Here is a 17,447-nt window from a genome sequence, read left to right as displayed (position 1 = left end):
TTAATATTTTGTACAAGGCTTACCACATGAAGATCTGATATCCCATGCCGTTAAAATCCTTTTAAATAGCTTCCTTTTGTACTTTATAAGCTGAAGGAGGGAGCTCTGCTAGTATCGTTTTACTGAGTATCCGGTATTGGGAGGTGTCCTGCGCTGGGGGATCTCCTCCTAAATAGTTAATGAGCCGTTAACGATCATTCACATACGGGGCGATTTCCTACAAACTTCAAACTGCTCGTACTCAGTTAAATTACAACCAATTCAGTTGAAAATTTAGGAGATTTATCAAAACAGCAAATGTTATCGTTCAAGCAGGGAGCGAAAAAGTCAAAATTTCAATCACTCTAAGCTCTAAGCAAATTAATTATTATCTTATGATCTGCTTTACGTAGTTTCCGTTGGGCGGTCATATCTTGTATATAACCCTTCGCTCGTTCAATATATATCTTCGGTAGGTTGCATCAACAACGGCGATTGGTTTTTTCAAACGGCGGATTAAAATGAAAATTTACACAAATCATACGATAATGTAACTTATTTATACTAATCAACCCTATCACGTCCCTTTAATTTCAGTTGATGATAGCGGGCAGTCACGCTGGTTCCAGTGCTCAGCTGGGTGCCTCCTGTCAGCACGATATGGACTGTTCGGACAGCATCCGCGGTAGTTACTGCTCCCTGGAAGGGTACTGCGAGTGTTCGCCATTCTACGTCCGACTCAATGAGACCAAGTGCTTGCCATGTAAGTTGTTGGAGACATCTATTGAGGGACGCTTGAAGCAAATAGAGTGTCGTAGATAAGAGCACATATTAGCCGTAAACAGTTTTAATTGACAGCATCATTACTTCACATTTTCTCCCCTATCTATGCTTTGCGATTATCTCGCACCCACCCACCACATAATGCGACACCACCAGCCCAGTTACTCGAGAGCGAATGCATCCTGTCGGATCAATGTGCCATGCGTGTGGCTAATAGCCACTGCGTCGAGAGTCGCTGTCACTGCGAGGATGGTTTTCTGCAGTTTCGAAAGCACACCTGTTTGGCACGTAAGTACCTACCAATAGACTTTGACTTACATTCAAACTAGACAGTAGTTAGCCATAGAAGGCTTTCGCCAATTGTGCACAATCTGGTATGTAATTCCTTTAATTGATGGGAATCTGTCTTCCAGTATGGTTTGATGAGCTAAGATATGAGCGGTTTTTCGAGTTCTTCTGTTTCGACCGTCGTTATTTAAAACCTTATTCCTCCTCTCCCCAAACCCGAAAAGTTGTAATGCCATCTATGAAGCATTTTTAGAGTGTTTTATAAGTGGTATTCATTAGTTCAAACTCTAACTTGATGTCATACAGATACTTGTAGGCAATTACGTCTGTCGTTCTGTCGTAATGACTTAATGATCGTAGTTCATTCTTACCTTGATGACTGAAGACAGCATTAGCAAGATTAACTATGTTTGTTTACTTCATTCACCGTTACTCACAAGTCAAAACAAGAGAGATGTGTGTTTGGCAATAATGAGACACAATTAGGAACAACTCAGTCAGCAATATTTTTTAGTTGATAATTGTTTCTTGCTGTGCATTATCATAGAAGAACGTGAAAACGTTCTCTGCTTTCTCTGAATTGTTTTCTCTATCTGATCCAAAATCCTTTTTTATGTTCTCTAACCCTATAGCTATATTTGTATGAAAAGGTCTAAATAGTTTTGCTACAACAGCACAAATTCCCGCCTTCTGAAACATGCTTGTTCACACTTTTTTGTCAACTGAAAGAAAGCAGAACATGGGAACTCTAACTCTTACATGTTTTTACATCTTTTTTGCTTCCATGTTACCCTATGCATAAATTCCTCTAGTTCCTCATACTTACTCAGTCATATACGAAGCCACAACGCAAATTGTTATTTGTTATAACTACATGTTGCGCAGCGATTGATGTCACGCGACCACTAGCTTGATAGAAACGTGAACGTCGCGTCATCGCAGCAAACCTGATAGATCGGGAAAGAGGGAAGCAAAGTTGAAGACGCTCATCGCCAAAGAATTAATATAACGGTCGTTTGCTTATACAGACAGAAGATAAGGCGAGTCATACGTCGCCAGTTTTTTTACGCACGTTGTGGGTGAAAGTTTGCAATGCCTGCTAAGGGGGGAACGACTATTTATTTCTGGATGTCGATACTGCCGCCCGTGCCGCACCGCCAGTAGCTACTGAGTGGGATCTGATTCAAGCGATGATGCACAATGGGAAGACAAGCCGGCTGCATGGAATATCGGGAGGCGATGAAAGTGAAATAGAACTGGTTAAGTGAAATCGAAATGAGTAACTGAAGAAAATGTGCCAGTTCAGTAAACTCTTTAACGATTTTTTTATCAGTTGGATAGTTATTACCGGCAAGTGTTTTATGCCGGCACAGGATCGAACCACGGCTGTATTCTATAATGCTATTTAAAGATTTCATTATGCGGCTGCTTCAGGTTGGAACTCATTTTTAAGAAAAAATCGGCAGAAAAATTAAATTTCCACGAAGAATTAGAAATTTTCCTTAACAAATTTGGAAATTGCCAATAAACAAAAATCAGGGTAGGGGAACTGTACCGGTTTTGGCCATGTTCCTAATTTGGCCAATTTTGCGAATAACTCCAAAAATAAAGCAATTCGGGAGGGTTTTATTAGTTCTAACAAGAGATATATCTCTCACGATACAACGCTGCTTTTAACTGTTCGATTATTTTGGAAAAATATGTATTTTTCAGGGTTGGCCTCATGGACTGACAGACATTTGTTCAGTTCGACGAGTTGAGTCGACTGGTATAAAACATCATGGGTCTCCGAGACTTCTATAAAAAGTTCGATTTTGGAGTGAAATGATATCCTTTCGGTACAACTTTGTTGTACGAGAAAGGCAGAAATCAATATTAGCAGTAAACAATTTCCAAATTTTACACGAAATAAAAAAATTTCCATAAAAAATTAAAAATAGCAAAAAAATCTATTAAATTTTCCATGATCAATAAACACTTTTAAAGAAGGGGTCGGGGCTCTCCTTAGCCGTGAGGTAAGACCCGCGCGGCTACAAAGCAAGACCATGATGAGGGTGGTTTGGTTCGATTCCCGGTGCCGGTCTAGGCAATTTTCGGATTGGAAATTGTCTCGACTTCCTTGGGCATAAAAGTATCATCGTGTTAACCTCATGATATACGAATGCAAAAAATGGTAACTTGGCTTAGAAACCTTGCAGTTAATAACTGTGGAAGTGCTGAATGAACACTAAGCTGCGAAGCGGCTCTGTCCCAGTGTGGGGATGTAATGCCAGTAAGAAGAAGAAGAAGAGAAGAAAAAGGGGTAATAATTCTTTTGATTGCCTATGTCACTGGTTTGAGCATGAGCTTAGAGTGATTCAAATTTTGACTTTTTCGTTCCCCTATGCGAGTATGTTCTGCACCGATCGCGCAATAATTACCATCGACACTCTATATCTCGATATATCTCCCTATGTCCCTTTTCTCCATCCCTACGAACTAGGGTATCTGTTCCCATATTAATAACAGCCCGTATATTAATCCCAACAGTCGATGAACCAAATAAAAAATCTATTTCTCACATCGTATGTGCACAATAATGGATGGAACACATTCTTGAATGTTTGGAATATTATTCAAGATTTTGTTTATGTAATGTTTTAATTCACAAAAATCAAATTATGAAAAGATAAAATTATAAAGCACTTTTATTTTCATTTTCCTACATCTGAACTGATGCTTTGATGCACTGCTCGATTGCTACTAGATTGCGATTCATCTGTTTTCACGCCGTTGTTTTCCACTCAATTTCAAGCTAAAACAATTCTATCCCTTCAAAATTCACTTCACAGCGCATAAAGCACATCACATTTTCACTTTGAATATTATTATATTTTAAAAACCAACGCGATTTCCTATAGTTTGATATGGGTTTATTTCGAACAACGTCTAAATTATCCTTGTCCGTATTCCAAACTGTTTACATAGCTTGCAGTACTCTCAAGGGTTGCCGACCTAGATTTTCATTTTAAAGCGCTTGAATGAACTTTCACTGTGAAATTCAACTATTATGTTTGTAAAATAAATTATATCGAAAAGATAAATTATGACAAACACAAAATTGAACTGATAAGATGGAAAACTGCAACAAAAACAGCAATTTTGTAATTATATTTCAACTCAAATACAAAACATTGTAGAATTCGGCATCACTGCAATCATATCGTTACGTATACACAAAAGTAATAATGATATAGGTACAGGCATAGTATTAACTCTTTTTGAATGGTATTGAAATAAGTGCATGGCGGTGATGATGTTTTTTAGCTAAATACTTCTATAATGTGATGAAAATTTCATTTTTGAAGTTACCAAATTGTTTTCAATTAAAAATTACATGAGCCGAGCATAATTATTCTCATATTTCTTGATTATTGGGTGAGAAATCAATGCATTTCATATGCGCATTGCCTTATTGTTATTTATATAGGAACAGATACCCTACATACATTTTTACTTTCTGCATCTCGATAACCTCCCTATCTCGGTATCTCGATTTCGATGTTCTGATCATGTTTTGTTCAGGATTCACTCTCTCTATGTCGTTATATTCAAGTTTCTAGGCTACTAGACAACCTTGGGGCAATAATAAACACATCAAACACAAGAAATGACTTTTGGTTTTTTACCGTTTTTCATAGCAACGGGTTTTTTCCATCTACTACCCATTTCAATTTTCCTTCCATTCCTCGATCTCTCCTTATCTCGATGGTTCCTTCAATATCTAGATGTGGAAAGGTGACTGTAATTAACTTTTTGTTGAGTCATAAAACGGCCTACTTTTCCATACCAACGAAATGGGTGCTTTAATGAACATTATGCAGCTCAAAACTAATATTCATTATAACACTCATTTGGGTGCTATAATGAAAAATCAACATCAGAACAGTAGTTACATGACTACATTTTGCTGAATTAGCTTGGGTAAGTGTTCAAATAGTACATTCTCTGCGTCGCGTGATAAATGAAATAGTTTTATGGACATGATATCAAACATTTCCAAAAGCAAACCTCGTTCGATAAACGTACGACTCGTGCTGAAAAAATCATCTTTTTGCAACTTGTTGCACAACCTACTATTTCGACCGCACACAACAGAACAAAATTAAGCGAGTCTTGGGACTGTTCTGTATGTCTGAATCATGTTCGATCGCATACCAATTCTTTTATTACTTATGTTGCTGATTTCGAACAAAATTGACGTAACTCAAAATATGAAAATAATTGGACGCGACAATTTAAAATTTTCACTCAAAAAACCCAAATTCATCCCCCAGTGGTGTTGATGCCTTACACTGACTATTATTCGACTTAGAGTTGGGGGCGTTGCTTACACGAACATGTCCAGCACCTAAAGCACTTTTTCATAGACATTACTCTTTTGCTTCTACCTCGGTCATGGCTTTTGTTCTTTTGCCCTTGTCTTTGTGCGAATCACCGTATAAAAGTAGACCGCAAGATGGCGGCCGTAATGAAACTCTGAAATTTTACTGGGTTTGTGACGAATTGGAATTTTCTATGTTTTTACGTTAATAATCAATAATTCCAATGGGCATAAAAATTGCCGATTCGATTGCTATTAAAATCTCGAAAATCTATCGATAGATAAAGGAGCTAATAGCGTTTGAAATCTATCTTAATTTCGTGACGGTCTCGAATTTGCTAATTTTCATTTGTCGTCACCCTGTATCCGACTCTTCCCCTTAGACGTAGTTTACGTCAAAAAAGTTTATTGCTAATATTGATTTATTTATGGAATGGCTAGTTCATAACAGAGTATGGTACATATCAATAATAGAATGAGGTATTATTGAGGTACTTTCTCCTGCTCGGGAATGAATACACTATGCCGAGGAAGTCAATAATATTTCCCACCCGAAAACATCCTGGACCGGACGGAGAATCGAACTTGCCACATCAGGATTGCCAATCCTACGCCTTTTCTCGCAAGGGTTCTGGCGGTTAGGCATATCATTTTAAACATTTAAACCCTTTGTCTGACAATTGATGCATGTAGTACCACCATGCATAAATATTATTGAAAATTCTGTTGATTTCTTATGACACTTTAATATTCAGAATAGAAATTTGTTGGATACGACAATTGAAAATTCACATATAAAAATTTATTATATATTTTAGTAATTGATCCAAATTTGTTGAAGTTTGTATAATATGAGTAGCTAAGTTTTATTTGTTTAATTTAGCGATTCTCAACCTGCGGTACATGTACTCCTGGGGGTACCTTTGCCGGCCTCAGCAGTACCGCGGACCAAAAAGCGTAATGGCAGATGTATTACAATTCCACTAAAACTTATTGATGCAGTTTTGATAATTATGTCATTTTAGATTCGAAAACTTTGTCTTGTACGTAATATGCATGGCGATCAGTAAATCAAAATCTATTGAATCCTGTCCGCTACAACCAGCGTAGTGTATGGAGGGCTGTGCAACGAAAGATCTAAAGAACAAAAAGTTAAGTGGTTAAAATCTAGAATCTAGAGGTTTGTCAAATAGAGAGGCATGAAGGCTTTTTCCGAAAAGCTCAGTAGCTTCGTTGATGAAGGATTGAAAGCTTTCTTTAAAAACTCGTATGCTTCCTTTAGAGAGGATCCGAATCCTTCTTTCAAAAGGCTCCCAGTGTCTCGAAAACCTCCTCTCGAAAGTCTCAGAAGCTTCCTCTCAAGACGCTAAGAAGCCTCCTTTCAAAAGCCTAGGAAGCCTCCTCTCAAGATCTTAGGAAGCTTCCTTTCAAGAGGCCTCCTTTTAGAAGACTCACAAGCCTTCTTTCAGGAGACTCGAAAGCCTATTTACTAGATGATCGGATCCCTCTTTTCAAGAGGATCGGAAGCCTCATTTCAACTCGGAAGGCTCGGAAGCACAGAAAACAGACGTTCATCTTCATTCGCGTGCTTGTGTAAAAGTTTGTACTGATTATTCTGAAGTATGTCGTTATGCCCCCGTTACGCGGTGCTAGTGTGCCGATAAATATGGTTAAAATTTGCCGTGTTTTACTTTTTAGCGCTAGTGTTCATTTCGAATTGCTCCTAGGTGGCAGCACTACATTGTTTATGTAGTGTATGCCAACGCCATCACTTAGTGAGATTGAGTTTTTATGTCGGGCAGCCTGCGTTGGCGACGCTGAGGTGCGATTTAAATCTTTACACACGTTTTTACCGAAATTTTGTTCGAGCATCCATGTCCATGAATCCTTTCAAGAGGCTCGGAAGACTCCTTCCAAGAGGCTTGGAAGCCTTCTATCAAAAAGCAAGGAAGCCTATTTTCAAGAGGCTTGGAAGCCTATTTCCAAAAGGCTCGGAAGCCTCTTTTTAAGATGCTCGAAAGCTTCCTTTCAAGAGGGTCGGAAACCTTTTTTAAAATGGTTTGAAAGCCTTCTTTCTAGAGGCTTGGAAGCCGCTTTTATAGAGGCTAGTAGCCTTCTTTTAAGAGGTTCGGAAGCTTCCTTTCAAGTAGTTCGGAAGCCTTCTTTTAGAAGGCTCACAAGCCTACTTTCAATAGTTTCGGAAAAATCTTTTCAAGAGGATTGGAAACCTTCTATGTGCTTCTATCAAGAAGCACGGAAGCATATTTTCAAAAGGCTCGGAAGCCTCTTTTCAAGAAGCTTGAAAGCCACCTTTCAAAAGGGTCGGAAACCTTTTTTAAAAGGGGTTTGGAGGCCTCCTTCCTAGACACCTGGAAGCCTCCTTCATAGAGGCTTGATAGCCTCCTTTTAAGAGGTTCGGAAGCTTCTGTTCGAGTAGCTCGGAAGCCTCCTTTTAAGAAGCTCGGATGCCACCTTTCAAGTGGCTCGAAAGCCTCGTTTCAAGAGGCTCGGAAGCCTTTTTTCAAGAGGCGCGGAAGCCTCCTTTCAAGAGGCTCGGAAACCTCTTTTCAAGAGGCGCGGAAGCCTTCTTTCAAGAGGCTCGGAAGTCTCTTTTCAAGAGGCGCGAAAGCCTCCTTTCAAAAGGCTCGGAAGCCTCCTTTCAAGAGGCTCGGAAGCCTCCTTTCAAGAGGCTCGGAAGCCTCCTTTCAAGCGGCTCGGAAGCCTCCTTTCAAGAGGCTCGGAAGCCTCCTTTCAAGAGGCTCGGAAGCCTCCTTTCAAGAGGCTCGGAAGCCTCCTTTCAAGAGGCTCGGAAGCCTCCTTTCAAGAGGCTCGGAAGCCTCCTTTCAAAGGCTCAGAAGCCTCCTTTCAAGAGGCCTGGAAGCCTCCTTTCAAGAGGCTCAAGCCTCCTTTCAAGAGGCTCAGGAAGCCTCCTTTCAAGAGGCTCAAGCCTCCTTTCAAGAGGCCTGGAAGCCTCCTTTCAAGAGGCTCAAGCCTCCTTTCAAGAGGCTCAGAGCCTCCTTTCAAGAGGCTTGGAAGCTTCCTTTCAAGAGGCTCGGAAACCTCCTTTCAAAAGACTCGGAAGCCTCCTTTCAAGAGGCTCGGAAGCCCCCTTCAAGAGGCATGAAAACCTCCTTTCAAGAGGCTCGAAAGCCTCCTTTCATAAGACTCGAAAGTCTCCTTCCAAGAGACTAGGAAGCCTCCTTTCAAGAGGCTCGGAAGCCTCCTTTCAAGAGGCTCGGAAGCCTCCTTTCAAGAGGCCTGGAAGCCTCCTTTCAAGAGGCCTGGAAGCCTCCTTTCAAGAGGTATGGAAGCCTCCTTTCAAGAGGCTCGGATGCCTCCTTTCAAGAGGCTCAGACGCCTCCTTTCAAGAGGCTCAGACGCCTCCTTTCAAGAGGCTCGGAAGCCTCCTTTCAAGAGGCTCGGAAGCCTCCTTTCAAGAGGCTCGGAAGCCTCCTTTCAAGAGGCTCGGAAGCCTCCTTTCAAGAGGCTCGGAAGCCTCCTTTCAAGAGGCTTGGAAGCCTTCTATTTCGAAGCACGGAATGTTCGGAAAGGCTTGAAAGTTTCTTTTCGAGAGGGTTGAAACCTTTTTTGAAAAGTTTTGGAAGCCTCCTATCTAGCGACTTGGAAGGCTCCTTCCAAGAGGTTCGGAAGCTTCCTTTCAAGAGGCTCGGAAGATACCTATCAAGAGGCCCAGAAGCTTCCTTTCAAGTAGCTCGGAAGCCTTTTTTAAGAGGCTCGGAAGCCTCCTTTCAAATGGCTCGGAAGCCTCATTTCTAGAAGCTTGGAAGCCTGCTTTCTAAAGGCATGGAAGCCTCCTTTCTAGAGGCTTGGAATCCTTCTTTCAATAGGCTCGGAAGTCTCCTTTCTAGAGGCTTGGAATCCTTCTTTCAATAGGCTCGGAAGCCTCCTTTCTACAGGTTCGGAAACGGAAAGAAGCTCGGAAACGTCCTTTGAAGACGCACAGAATTATTTTTTGAAGAAGACGCAAGAGGCTCTGAAGCCTCCTTTCAAGAGGATTGGAATTCTTTTTTGAAGAAGCTGAAGAAGCTTCCTTTCAAGTCGTTCTGAAGCCTCCCTTCAAGAGGCCGGAAAGGCTATTTTCATGAAGCGCGGAAGCTTACTTTCAAGAATCTTGGAAACCTCCAAAGGTCATCAACGTCTTATGGGATGACGTATAAACTTAATTCTAATTGCAAAGTTTCACAGAATAACGAAGATTTCTGACTACATTTTGTGAGCCATTTATTGCGTTAATTTTCAGGTCCGTTTTCCATTTCATTTACAGCGAAAAACAATAGAGGGTGCTTCATGGAATGTAAAAGTTCGAAGGGGTACCTATCAAGTAAAAGCTTGAGAACCGCTGTTTTAAGATATTCCCACTTTTATAGACTGCTCGAAATCCATGTTCCTTGATAATATTCTGAGCAGCGTTTGTTACCTTCGGGTAAAAAGGTATGCTTATCCTTCAAACCTCCTTATTTTCCGATTGCAATGTAGTGGCGTTTTGACGGTGTTTTTTTCCTTTCATATTTCCTAAGAAATTTCACTGCTTCATGGTTCTTCATTTTTCCAGCTTCGAACTCCATCTCCTCAATTGGAATATTGAAAAGCCGGTACGCCATCGAATAAAAGGCATTTCATCGAATAAAAGGCAGTTCTTACGTTAGCACAATCTCTAAATGAGAGATGTCGTCTACGTACTGAAGCGCCAGGGTCGCACGCTGTACGACTTCGTAGATTGAGCGCGCTCATCCCACCACCCAACAATAACCAACAATAATTCCTTTTAGGGACCGTTATTGTGGTTTTATGGCACATAGTGAACAAATTTTCTGCTGACGATAGCCTCCCGGACCGATACTGACGCAATGATTCCTGCTACTGATGCCAAGCGATTATGTTTTATATACTGCACTTTGGAAAAATCCTCTCAGCCTAACAACTTTCTTCCCAATATAATAATAGTCCCTAAAAGAACCGATTTATTTTCAATTTCCTATCGGAGCGCAACCAGAAGAAAATTTCACTCGAGTGATGCTGCCGCTCCGATCGACACTCCATCATCCATCGTTGACTGTCGCCAAAGTTATCGCTGCGAACAGCTGTTATAGCTGGGATCGCTTAACGACGACATAGTCTGCTCTCCGCCCGATTATCGCCTCCGATGCTGGCTGGTTTAGTTGTGTTGAGAAATAATTGAAATTTTCAATAGTTGACAATCAAACTAAAATTTTCAAATTGTTTCCGAGTCGTTTGATATAAATATAAACCTAGAAAATGCTTCAAAAGATAAAGGCGAATCTACATGATTTCGTGACGGTTTCGAGTTTGAAAATTTTCGTTTTACACCCTGTATCCGAGCTTTCTCCGTAGAAATAGCTTACGTCAAAACACAATTGTAAACAACTTGTGAAAAAAGTTATTAGCAAACTAGTATCATGAATCGAAATGACATTTACCGTCACTGCATAAAACATGATGTTATTCAAAATAGTGCCTTTCCTTTCACATTTACCGAATAGTTTTCAACTTCTCCGCCGAGCTCCTAGTTTGATAGCATACGTGGCGTTCTACAGCGTTCGAGGAGTGTAAACACGTGGACCTTGTGTCCCTCGACATCACGAAGGCGTTAAACAGAACATGGACGCCTCTTTTGTTCTTCAACAGCTTAGTGACTGGGGATTTTCCGGCACCATCCTGGCATTCGTTCGGAATTTTCGCACTGCTGAGCCACTTTCAAGTACTCATTGGTAATAAGGCTTCTAGAACTTTTTGTTATGGCAGTTACGCTTTACTTCGTCGCCATTAACGGTGTGTTTCGTTTCCTACGACCACATCTGTATGACACATTCTTCGGGCAGGTTCACCAGAGCACGCAGTTTTCAAACTCAATATTGTCGACGCTTTCACTATGTTTTCCATATCTCCAATCATCAAATTAAATATTTGGTATGAAAATCGTTTGGCGAAAACTAAGTCGCCGATCACGCAGTCTACAGATGGCCCGCAAATCATCTTCCACCTGATCGATCCACCTTGCCCGCTGCGCACCACCATCTTGTGCCCGTCGGATCGTTGTCGAGAACCATTTTCACCGGGTTACTGTTCGACATTCTGTCTACGTACCCGGCTTACCGCAGCGCAGTCTTCCCATTTTTGCCGTGTGAGCGATGGATGGCTCTCCCAGCAGCTCAAGCAACTCATGGTTCATTCACTTCCTCCACGTACCGTCCGCCATCTGCACTCCACCATTGATGGTACGCAGCACTTTCCTTTCGAGAACTCCAAGTGCGCGTTGGTCCTCCACGAGCATCGTCCATCGTTTTGTAGATTATCATTTTGGTACGGCGGTGAACTCTATTCGATCGGAGCGTCACCGAATTTCTCTGCTAGTATCATTTTCGGCAGTCACCAGTGATCCCAAGTACACAAATTCTTCTACCATCTCGATTTCGTCACTACCGATGCAAACTCGCGGTGGGTGGCTAACATTGTCTTCTCTTGAACCTCTTCCTATCATGTACTTCGTCTTCGACGTGTTGATGACTAGTCCGATCCGCTTAGCTTCCCTCTTCAGTCTGCTGTAGGCTTCCTATATCATATATAGAACGGAATAAGCGGGCGGCCTATTAAAAAAATCTATATAATTTTTTTCCATACTAATTTGAACCACTCTAATACATATACATACAAACATAACCTCAATTCGTCGAGATGAGTAGATCGACATGATACACTATGGGTCTTCGGGCATTCTTTCACAAGTTCGTTATTCAAGTGATATTAGGGGGATTCACTTAACGGCGTAGGTTGCTGCGTATCTGATTATAGAAATGTTTCACACCCAATCACAAGGGACATATTTCAAATCTAGACCAACATTTGAAAAGGGCGTAACAGCCAAAATTTATTTCTTCTGATTCTTCGTCTACATATATAGCTATGTGTGTAGACGAGGAATCAGATGGAATAAATTTTGGCTGTTACGCCCTTTTCAAATGTTAGTCTAGAAATCGCCTATGAAACATTTCCATAAACAGATACACAGCAACCTACGCCATTAAGTGAATCCCCTAATTGTTTCCTTTTGGTACAACTTTGTTGTACAGTAAAGGCAAAAAATCAACAGTTTCAAAAATATTGAAAATCTATTAATTTCTAAACAGAACTTCGATCTATGTTTGTTACTTTTTTGTTAGCACCTATTGAATATCGTATTCCTAACTCCACTATCTACCTTGATAAATACAAAAATAAATTTAATTGGAATCAAACTGCTCGTTATAATGATTCAACTTATCAATGCAATATTGGCAGCGCTCACAGGTCATGAACCTCTTCTCTATGCATTACCTAAAATGACAAATCATCTCACTGATAGGGTAGATTAATAGGAAACTATCCAAACAAAACTGTCATTATTCAACTGCCATTTGCATACATTCAGCTCAAGCTAGCTCTTCCCGTTTCCCACCAATTCAACGATGTTCCCTGTTCACCGCAAGTTCATGTTCAATTACACAAAAGATACCGCTACTCAACAGTCATCGATGGCACTAATGAAACGCTAATTTATGAAACACCACGTGGTGGATGCATCACGCTGGAAGAAGAAACTCTTCATTGACAGGTTGAAATGCATTTCACTTACGGGGAGCATAGTGTGAATCGCATTAACAGAGATAGTGCTCTAATTCTTGAAATATTTCGCGAAGGAATGTGAGAAAATTATTTAAAAAAAGCGTAAAATCTTTATTCTATATTTTTTTATTTTTGGCTGTTAGATTTAATACTCAACAAAAAAGAAACGCTGGTTCAGCCTCAGAAGTGCATACAGGACCATCTTCTTTCAGTTCCGTTCCTTTTGACTCTGGTTCCTAACGAGGTCGGTTGGACGGTAGGTAGCTGCTGCTCTGGTGGCGGGCTGGCTGGCATTGTTGCATGCTTTTGCGTTTCAGCTAGTTGGTATATTGAACCTCTTGTGGAAGGAAAGTGATGTGTTCGAAATTCTATTAATGGATGTTTGAATGTGGCATGAAAATAGGTAGCGACACGGGAAATTGTGAGATGAATGAGCAACACATCATCGCGTAGTAAATACGCTGATTGATTCTCCTCCGCAACGGGTTTCCCGGGCAATCGTATTGGCACTTACGGTATGTTGTGGTTGAGAAAGATGAGTTAAACTGTATTAGACGTGACATAATTATGTACTGCTTGGAATATAGGATGTAAAGTATTTTGTTTTAGATATTTGAGTACAGGAAGTCACAGGAAAGACACAAATTTATTATATATTTTTTTAAATTTTTTTTCTATCTTTTACACTAAGAGCACGTGATGGCTACATGGCTAAACATTTAGACGACGAGACCCTTAGTGTTATATACAAATTGACTGTCTGTATGTGTGTATTTAATCTGTTTAACCCATTTAAAAAGTGTCAATCTCCAAAAAACGACCGGTCAGCTGATTTTTACAATTCTTATGATAAGATAGACACCTCAGATAAAAATTTCAGCTCATTTGGTCAAAACTTATTCGCGCCTTCAATCGATTTAGTATACTTGACATGATTTTGCCTTTAAAAGAATCATAACTCTGAGTTGGATAAACAAAATGTAACAACTGAATAAAAGGCCATCCTCGATCGCTTTCTAGGACGTAGTTGGAACAGATCTTCTATAAGTTTCAACAGACATCTTCTTCGAGATACGCAAAAAATTAATATTTTTCGTTGCGTTATGACATATGAAAATAACATCCAGATATTTCATGAGTTAAACTTGTCCGGTCCATCTTTAGCTACTTTTTGGATACTCAGTTCGCCATAGAGTTAGACGTGCTCGTGATTAGTCCTGTACTGCTGTACACCGTCCTATTTAATTATAAAAATATATATTTAATTTGTTTTTTTTTTGTGTGAACCGTAACGCACGGCCTGATCTCTTCCGTCCCTTTCCAGCGTGTCGTAAATTGTGAACACCGTCAAATATGCTCCTAAGCACTCGTATTTCAAATACTCCGAGTGCTTGCAAGTCCTTCTCGAGCATGGTCCACGTTTATTGTTCGTACAGGACCACTAATCTTATGATCATTTTGTATATGTTACGTTTTGTGCTAATGTGAACTCTTTCTAACCGTATTTTTTTCTGTAGCCTATAGTAGGCCCGACTTTCACAGATTATGTGCCATTGTATTTAAGACTAAGAATGCAAGTAAATTCACCGACCACCTGGATGGTATCTCCTTCTATCGGGCCCTGTGGCGACTCTCCTGCGTCACAGGAAGGTACTGTTATGCTTGGTTTCGCTCCATAGCATGTACTTTGAATACGAAGCATTCACCACCAACTTTTGCTACCAGACGGGTTCGTTCCAGGCTTTTGTTCCAGGCGGGTGTAAATCAGTGTGGATAAAACTTGTTCCAAAATTATTGACGGCCCGTTCTATTTGATGCTCAAGACAAAATATATGAAGAAACATCGAACAACAGTAATTTGAAGCTAAATGGCACCATATACGATGAAGATGTAGAGGGAGATCCCCCAGCGCCGTACATCTCCTAATACTTCTCAAAATGATACTTGCAGATTTCCCTCAAATTTTGTTGGGGAACTCTCCGTCGATGAAAAGATGGATCCTCCCTCTGCCAGGGACTAGACTTAGTAAACAATACGCAAAAAAGCGTTCTCAAATTCGTTAGCCAGCAAAAATACATCTTGATTGAAATCACGAATTTGGAAGCACCAGAAAATGTGACTGGTATTCCCAAAAACGTGATTTGAATCACGGCGAACTCTTGCTAGCTCGCGAGTTCGTGAATGCATTTTTGCGTGTATGTAAACCTTGCGTATGAGAAATATCTTAGTGACATCCAATGAGAAATGGTAAACTAATAATTGAGCTACATGAAATCTTACACCATCCATTCAATAATGTTGCAAAATTGTTGCTGTCAATTGGCGTAACTCATAGCCATTCGACCATGATACGATTACTTATTTAATTGTTTGCGATTTTGATCATCCTTCATAACGCCCTCATCATTACCCAGTGAACTACATTGGAAAATCATATTTTCGAATTTTCCTCCCTCATTGCATTGTGCTGCACTGCCCACAAACCATCGTTCATTAACCTGAAACCTGAAGCGGTCATCGTATCCATTGCGTTACGTTTTCATCATTTCGGTACCTGGAGCACTTAATCACTGACCACCATCCAGCGCATCGCATTGACCGGACGACAACTGACGGACGAACGGAGGCCCCATTGCATTGATTCCGTTGTGAAGTCACAATCTAGTTAGAGAGACCCATTATGGTTGAACGGACAGTTGCACTAGAAAATAACTGCCAGGTTGGTGTTGTTGCTACTGCTTCTGCGTGGGTTGCCTGATGATGATGATGATGATGTTTGGTGCTGTAATTAGGTTTCGACAATTGTTCTACGAATTGTCTGCTACAAGTGTCCCCGCTTGATCCATCAGCCGGTCAGCATCATGAAGGAAAATAACTCGGTCAAACGCAACGGTTTCATGTGTAGGCTTGCGCCACTTCCCACATTTTCATGGATGATGACTCTGAAATGTGTAGAAGTGCAGTGCATTCTGAGTTCTATTGTTCAGGGGTGCTGCTTCGTCACCGACGGCCACGTGGTATTTCGATGACCGTTAAAAGCTTTTATACACGTCGGACGAGTATTCAACAGTTGTCTGCATACGTATGACGGGGTACAAAAGCAGAATCTAGTACAAATGTGGAATATAGACAGCAAGCGTAAGTGGCCTCTTCCGATTAATGTGGTTTAACTACAGTTTAAGAGGATTAGCATACCATTTGTTTGTACAGTAGGAATAAACGTTGTAGAAACTCATCACTTAGGTATCTCCTTTATCTTCGTATTGGCATTACATCCCCCACTGGCACATTGCCGCCTCACAGCTGTGTTAATTAAGCACTTCAACAGTTGGTAACTGCGAGGTTTTTAAGCCGAGTTACTGTTGTTGCATTCGTAATATCATTAGGCTAACACGATGGTACATTTATGCCCAGGGAAGTCGAGAAAATTCTCATAATCAATTCTTAGACCGGACCGGGAATCGAACCCAGCCACCTTCAGTATGATCTTGCTTTGCAGCCGCGCATCGTACCGCACGGCTAAGGAAGGCCCCAAGGTAGGATTAAAGCTTTGAAATAGCCATTAGAAGAAATCAAATGAGATTTATTTGTTCACTCCGTATTGTTAGAACGAAACTAAAATATCATCTAATTCAGTAATTTTATGATTAAGGTTAAAATTGTGCATCAACATGTGCAACTTATCCGCGAATGTAATATGATACTGACAATCGCAGATATTTGTTATTTCTATAACAGTCAATAGCAGCTGAGCCATTTAAAAATCTAGATAAGTCCTAGTTGAAACTTAAATTTTTTTTTTACATGGTCATGTTCAGATTTATTCTTGGATATTTAGCGCATTTCGTGTAATTTTTTTTGTTGCCCTAATTTTGTAATACATATTCCATTACGAGAACTACCTTGATTAATTCCACTTGAAGATTGCAATTAACTAACGAAACGAATAATGACCCCAAAAATAAGTCCGTCATCAGTGTTTCGTACTTGTTTCTCCATAAATAGTATCTACATCGCATCTCTCTGAGCAACAAATTAAAACATTATCTTTTACATTCCACACTAACTAGCTGTTACTATTAAGATCACCATAGTTCCTTTCGAAATTTATTGAAGTACACATCTCGTGCTTTCCTTCACCCCAGCAGTGATCCTAAAGCGTTAATCTCAATGATAGAGGAAAGAGCGCATAAAATTTGAATTGAATCGAACATTACAACCGTTCAAAAACCAAATTAGGGCTTTGTTTGGTTCTTTTCTCTTTTCTAGTTTCATCGCAGTTTCGCTTTCAATTTGGGCAAAGTAGCTGGGAGAGCCGAAAAACAAGTCATCTTCCTGTGGTCGGCGCCTATGAAGTGTGGTTACCAGACGAATGGCCATAAAACTATGCTT

General features: G+C 40.4%; 1 protein-coding gene across 5 annotated transcripts in view; it reads left to right on the top strand.

Annotated features, from left to right (window-relative positions):
- The window catches only part of LOC134208665 (uncharacterized), a 181,084-nt gene that overhangs the window by 132,270 nt on the left and 31,367 nt on the right, over window positions 1-17,447 (top strand). For all 5 annotated transcript variants that reach the window (XM_062684439.1, XM_062684437.1, XM_062684434.1 and 2 more), the window contains 2 exons: window positions 577-742; window positions 919-1,050. In XM_062684439.1, coding sequence (XP_062540423.1) covers window positions 577-742; window positions 919-1,050 — 298 coding nt within the window. The remainder of the gene's footprint in view (window positions 1-576; window positions 743-918; window positions 1,051-17,447) is intronic.

The sequence above is a fragment of the Armigeres subalbatus genome, chromosome 2 (assembly GCF_024139115.2).
Source record: "Armigeres subalbatus isolate Guangzhou_Male chromosome 2, GZ_Asu_2, whole genome shotgun sequence".
Classification (NCBI taxonomy): domain Eukaryota; kingdom Metazoa; phylum Arthropoda; class Insecta; order Diptera; family Culicidae; genus Armigeres; species Armigeres subalbatus.
The sequence above is the reverse complement of the archived record's forward strand: the minus strand, read 5'-3'. Positions and strand labels throughout refer to the sequence as shown.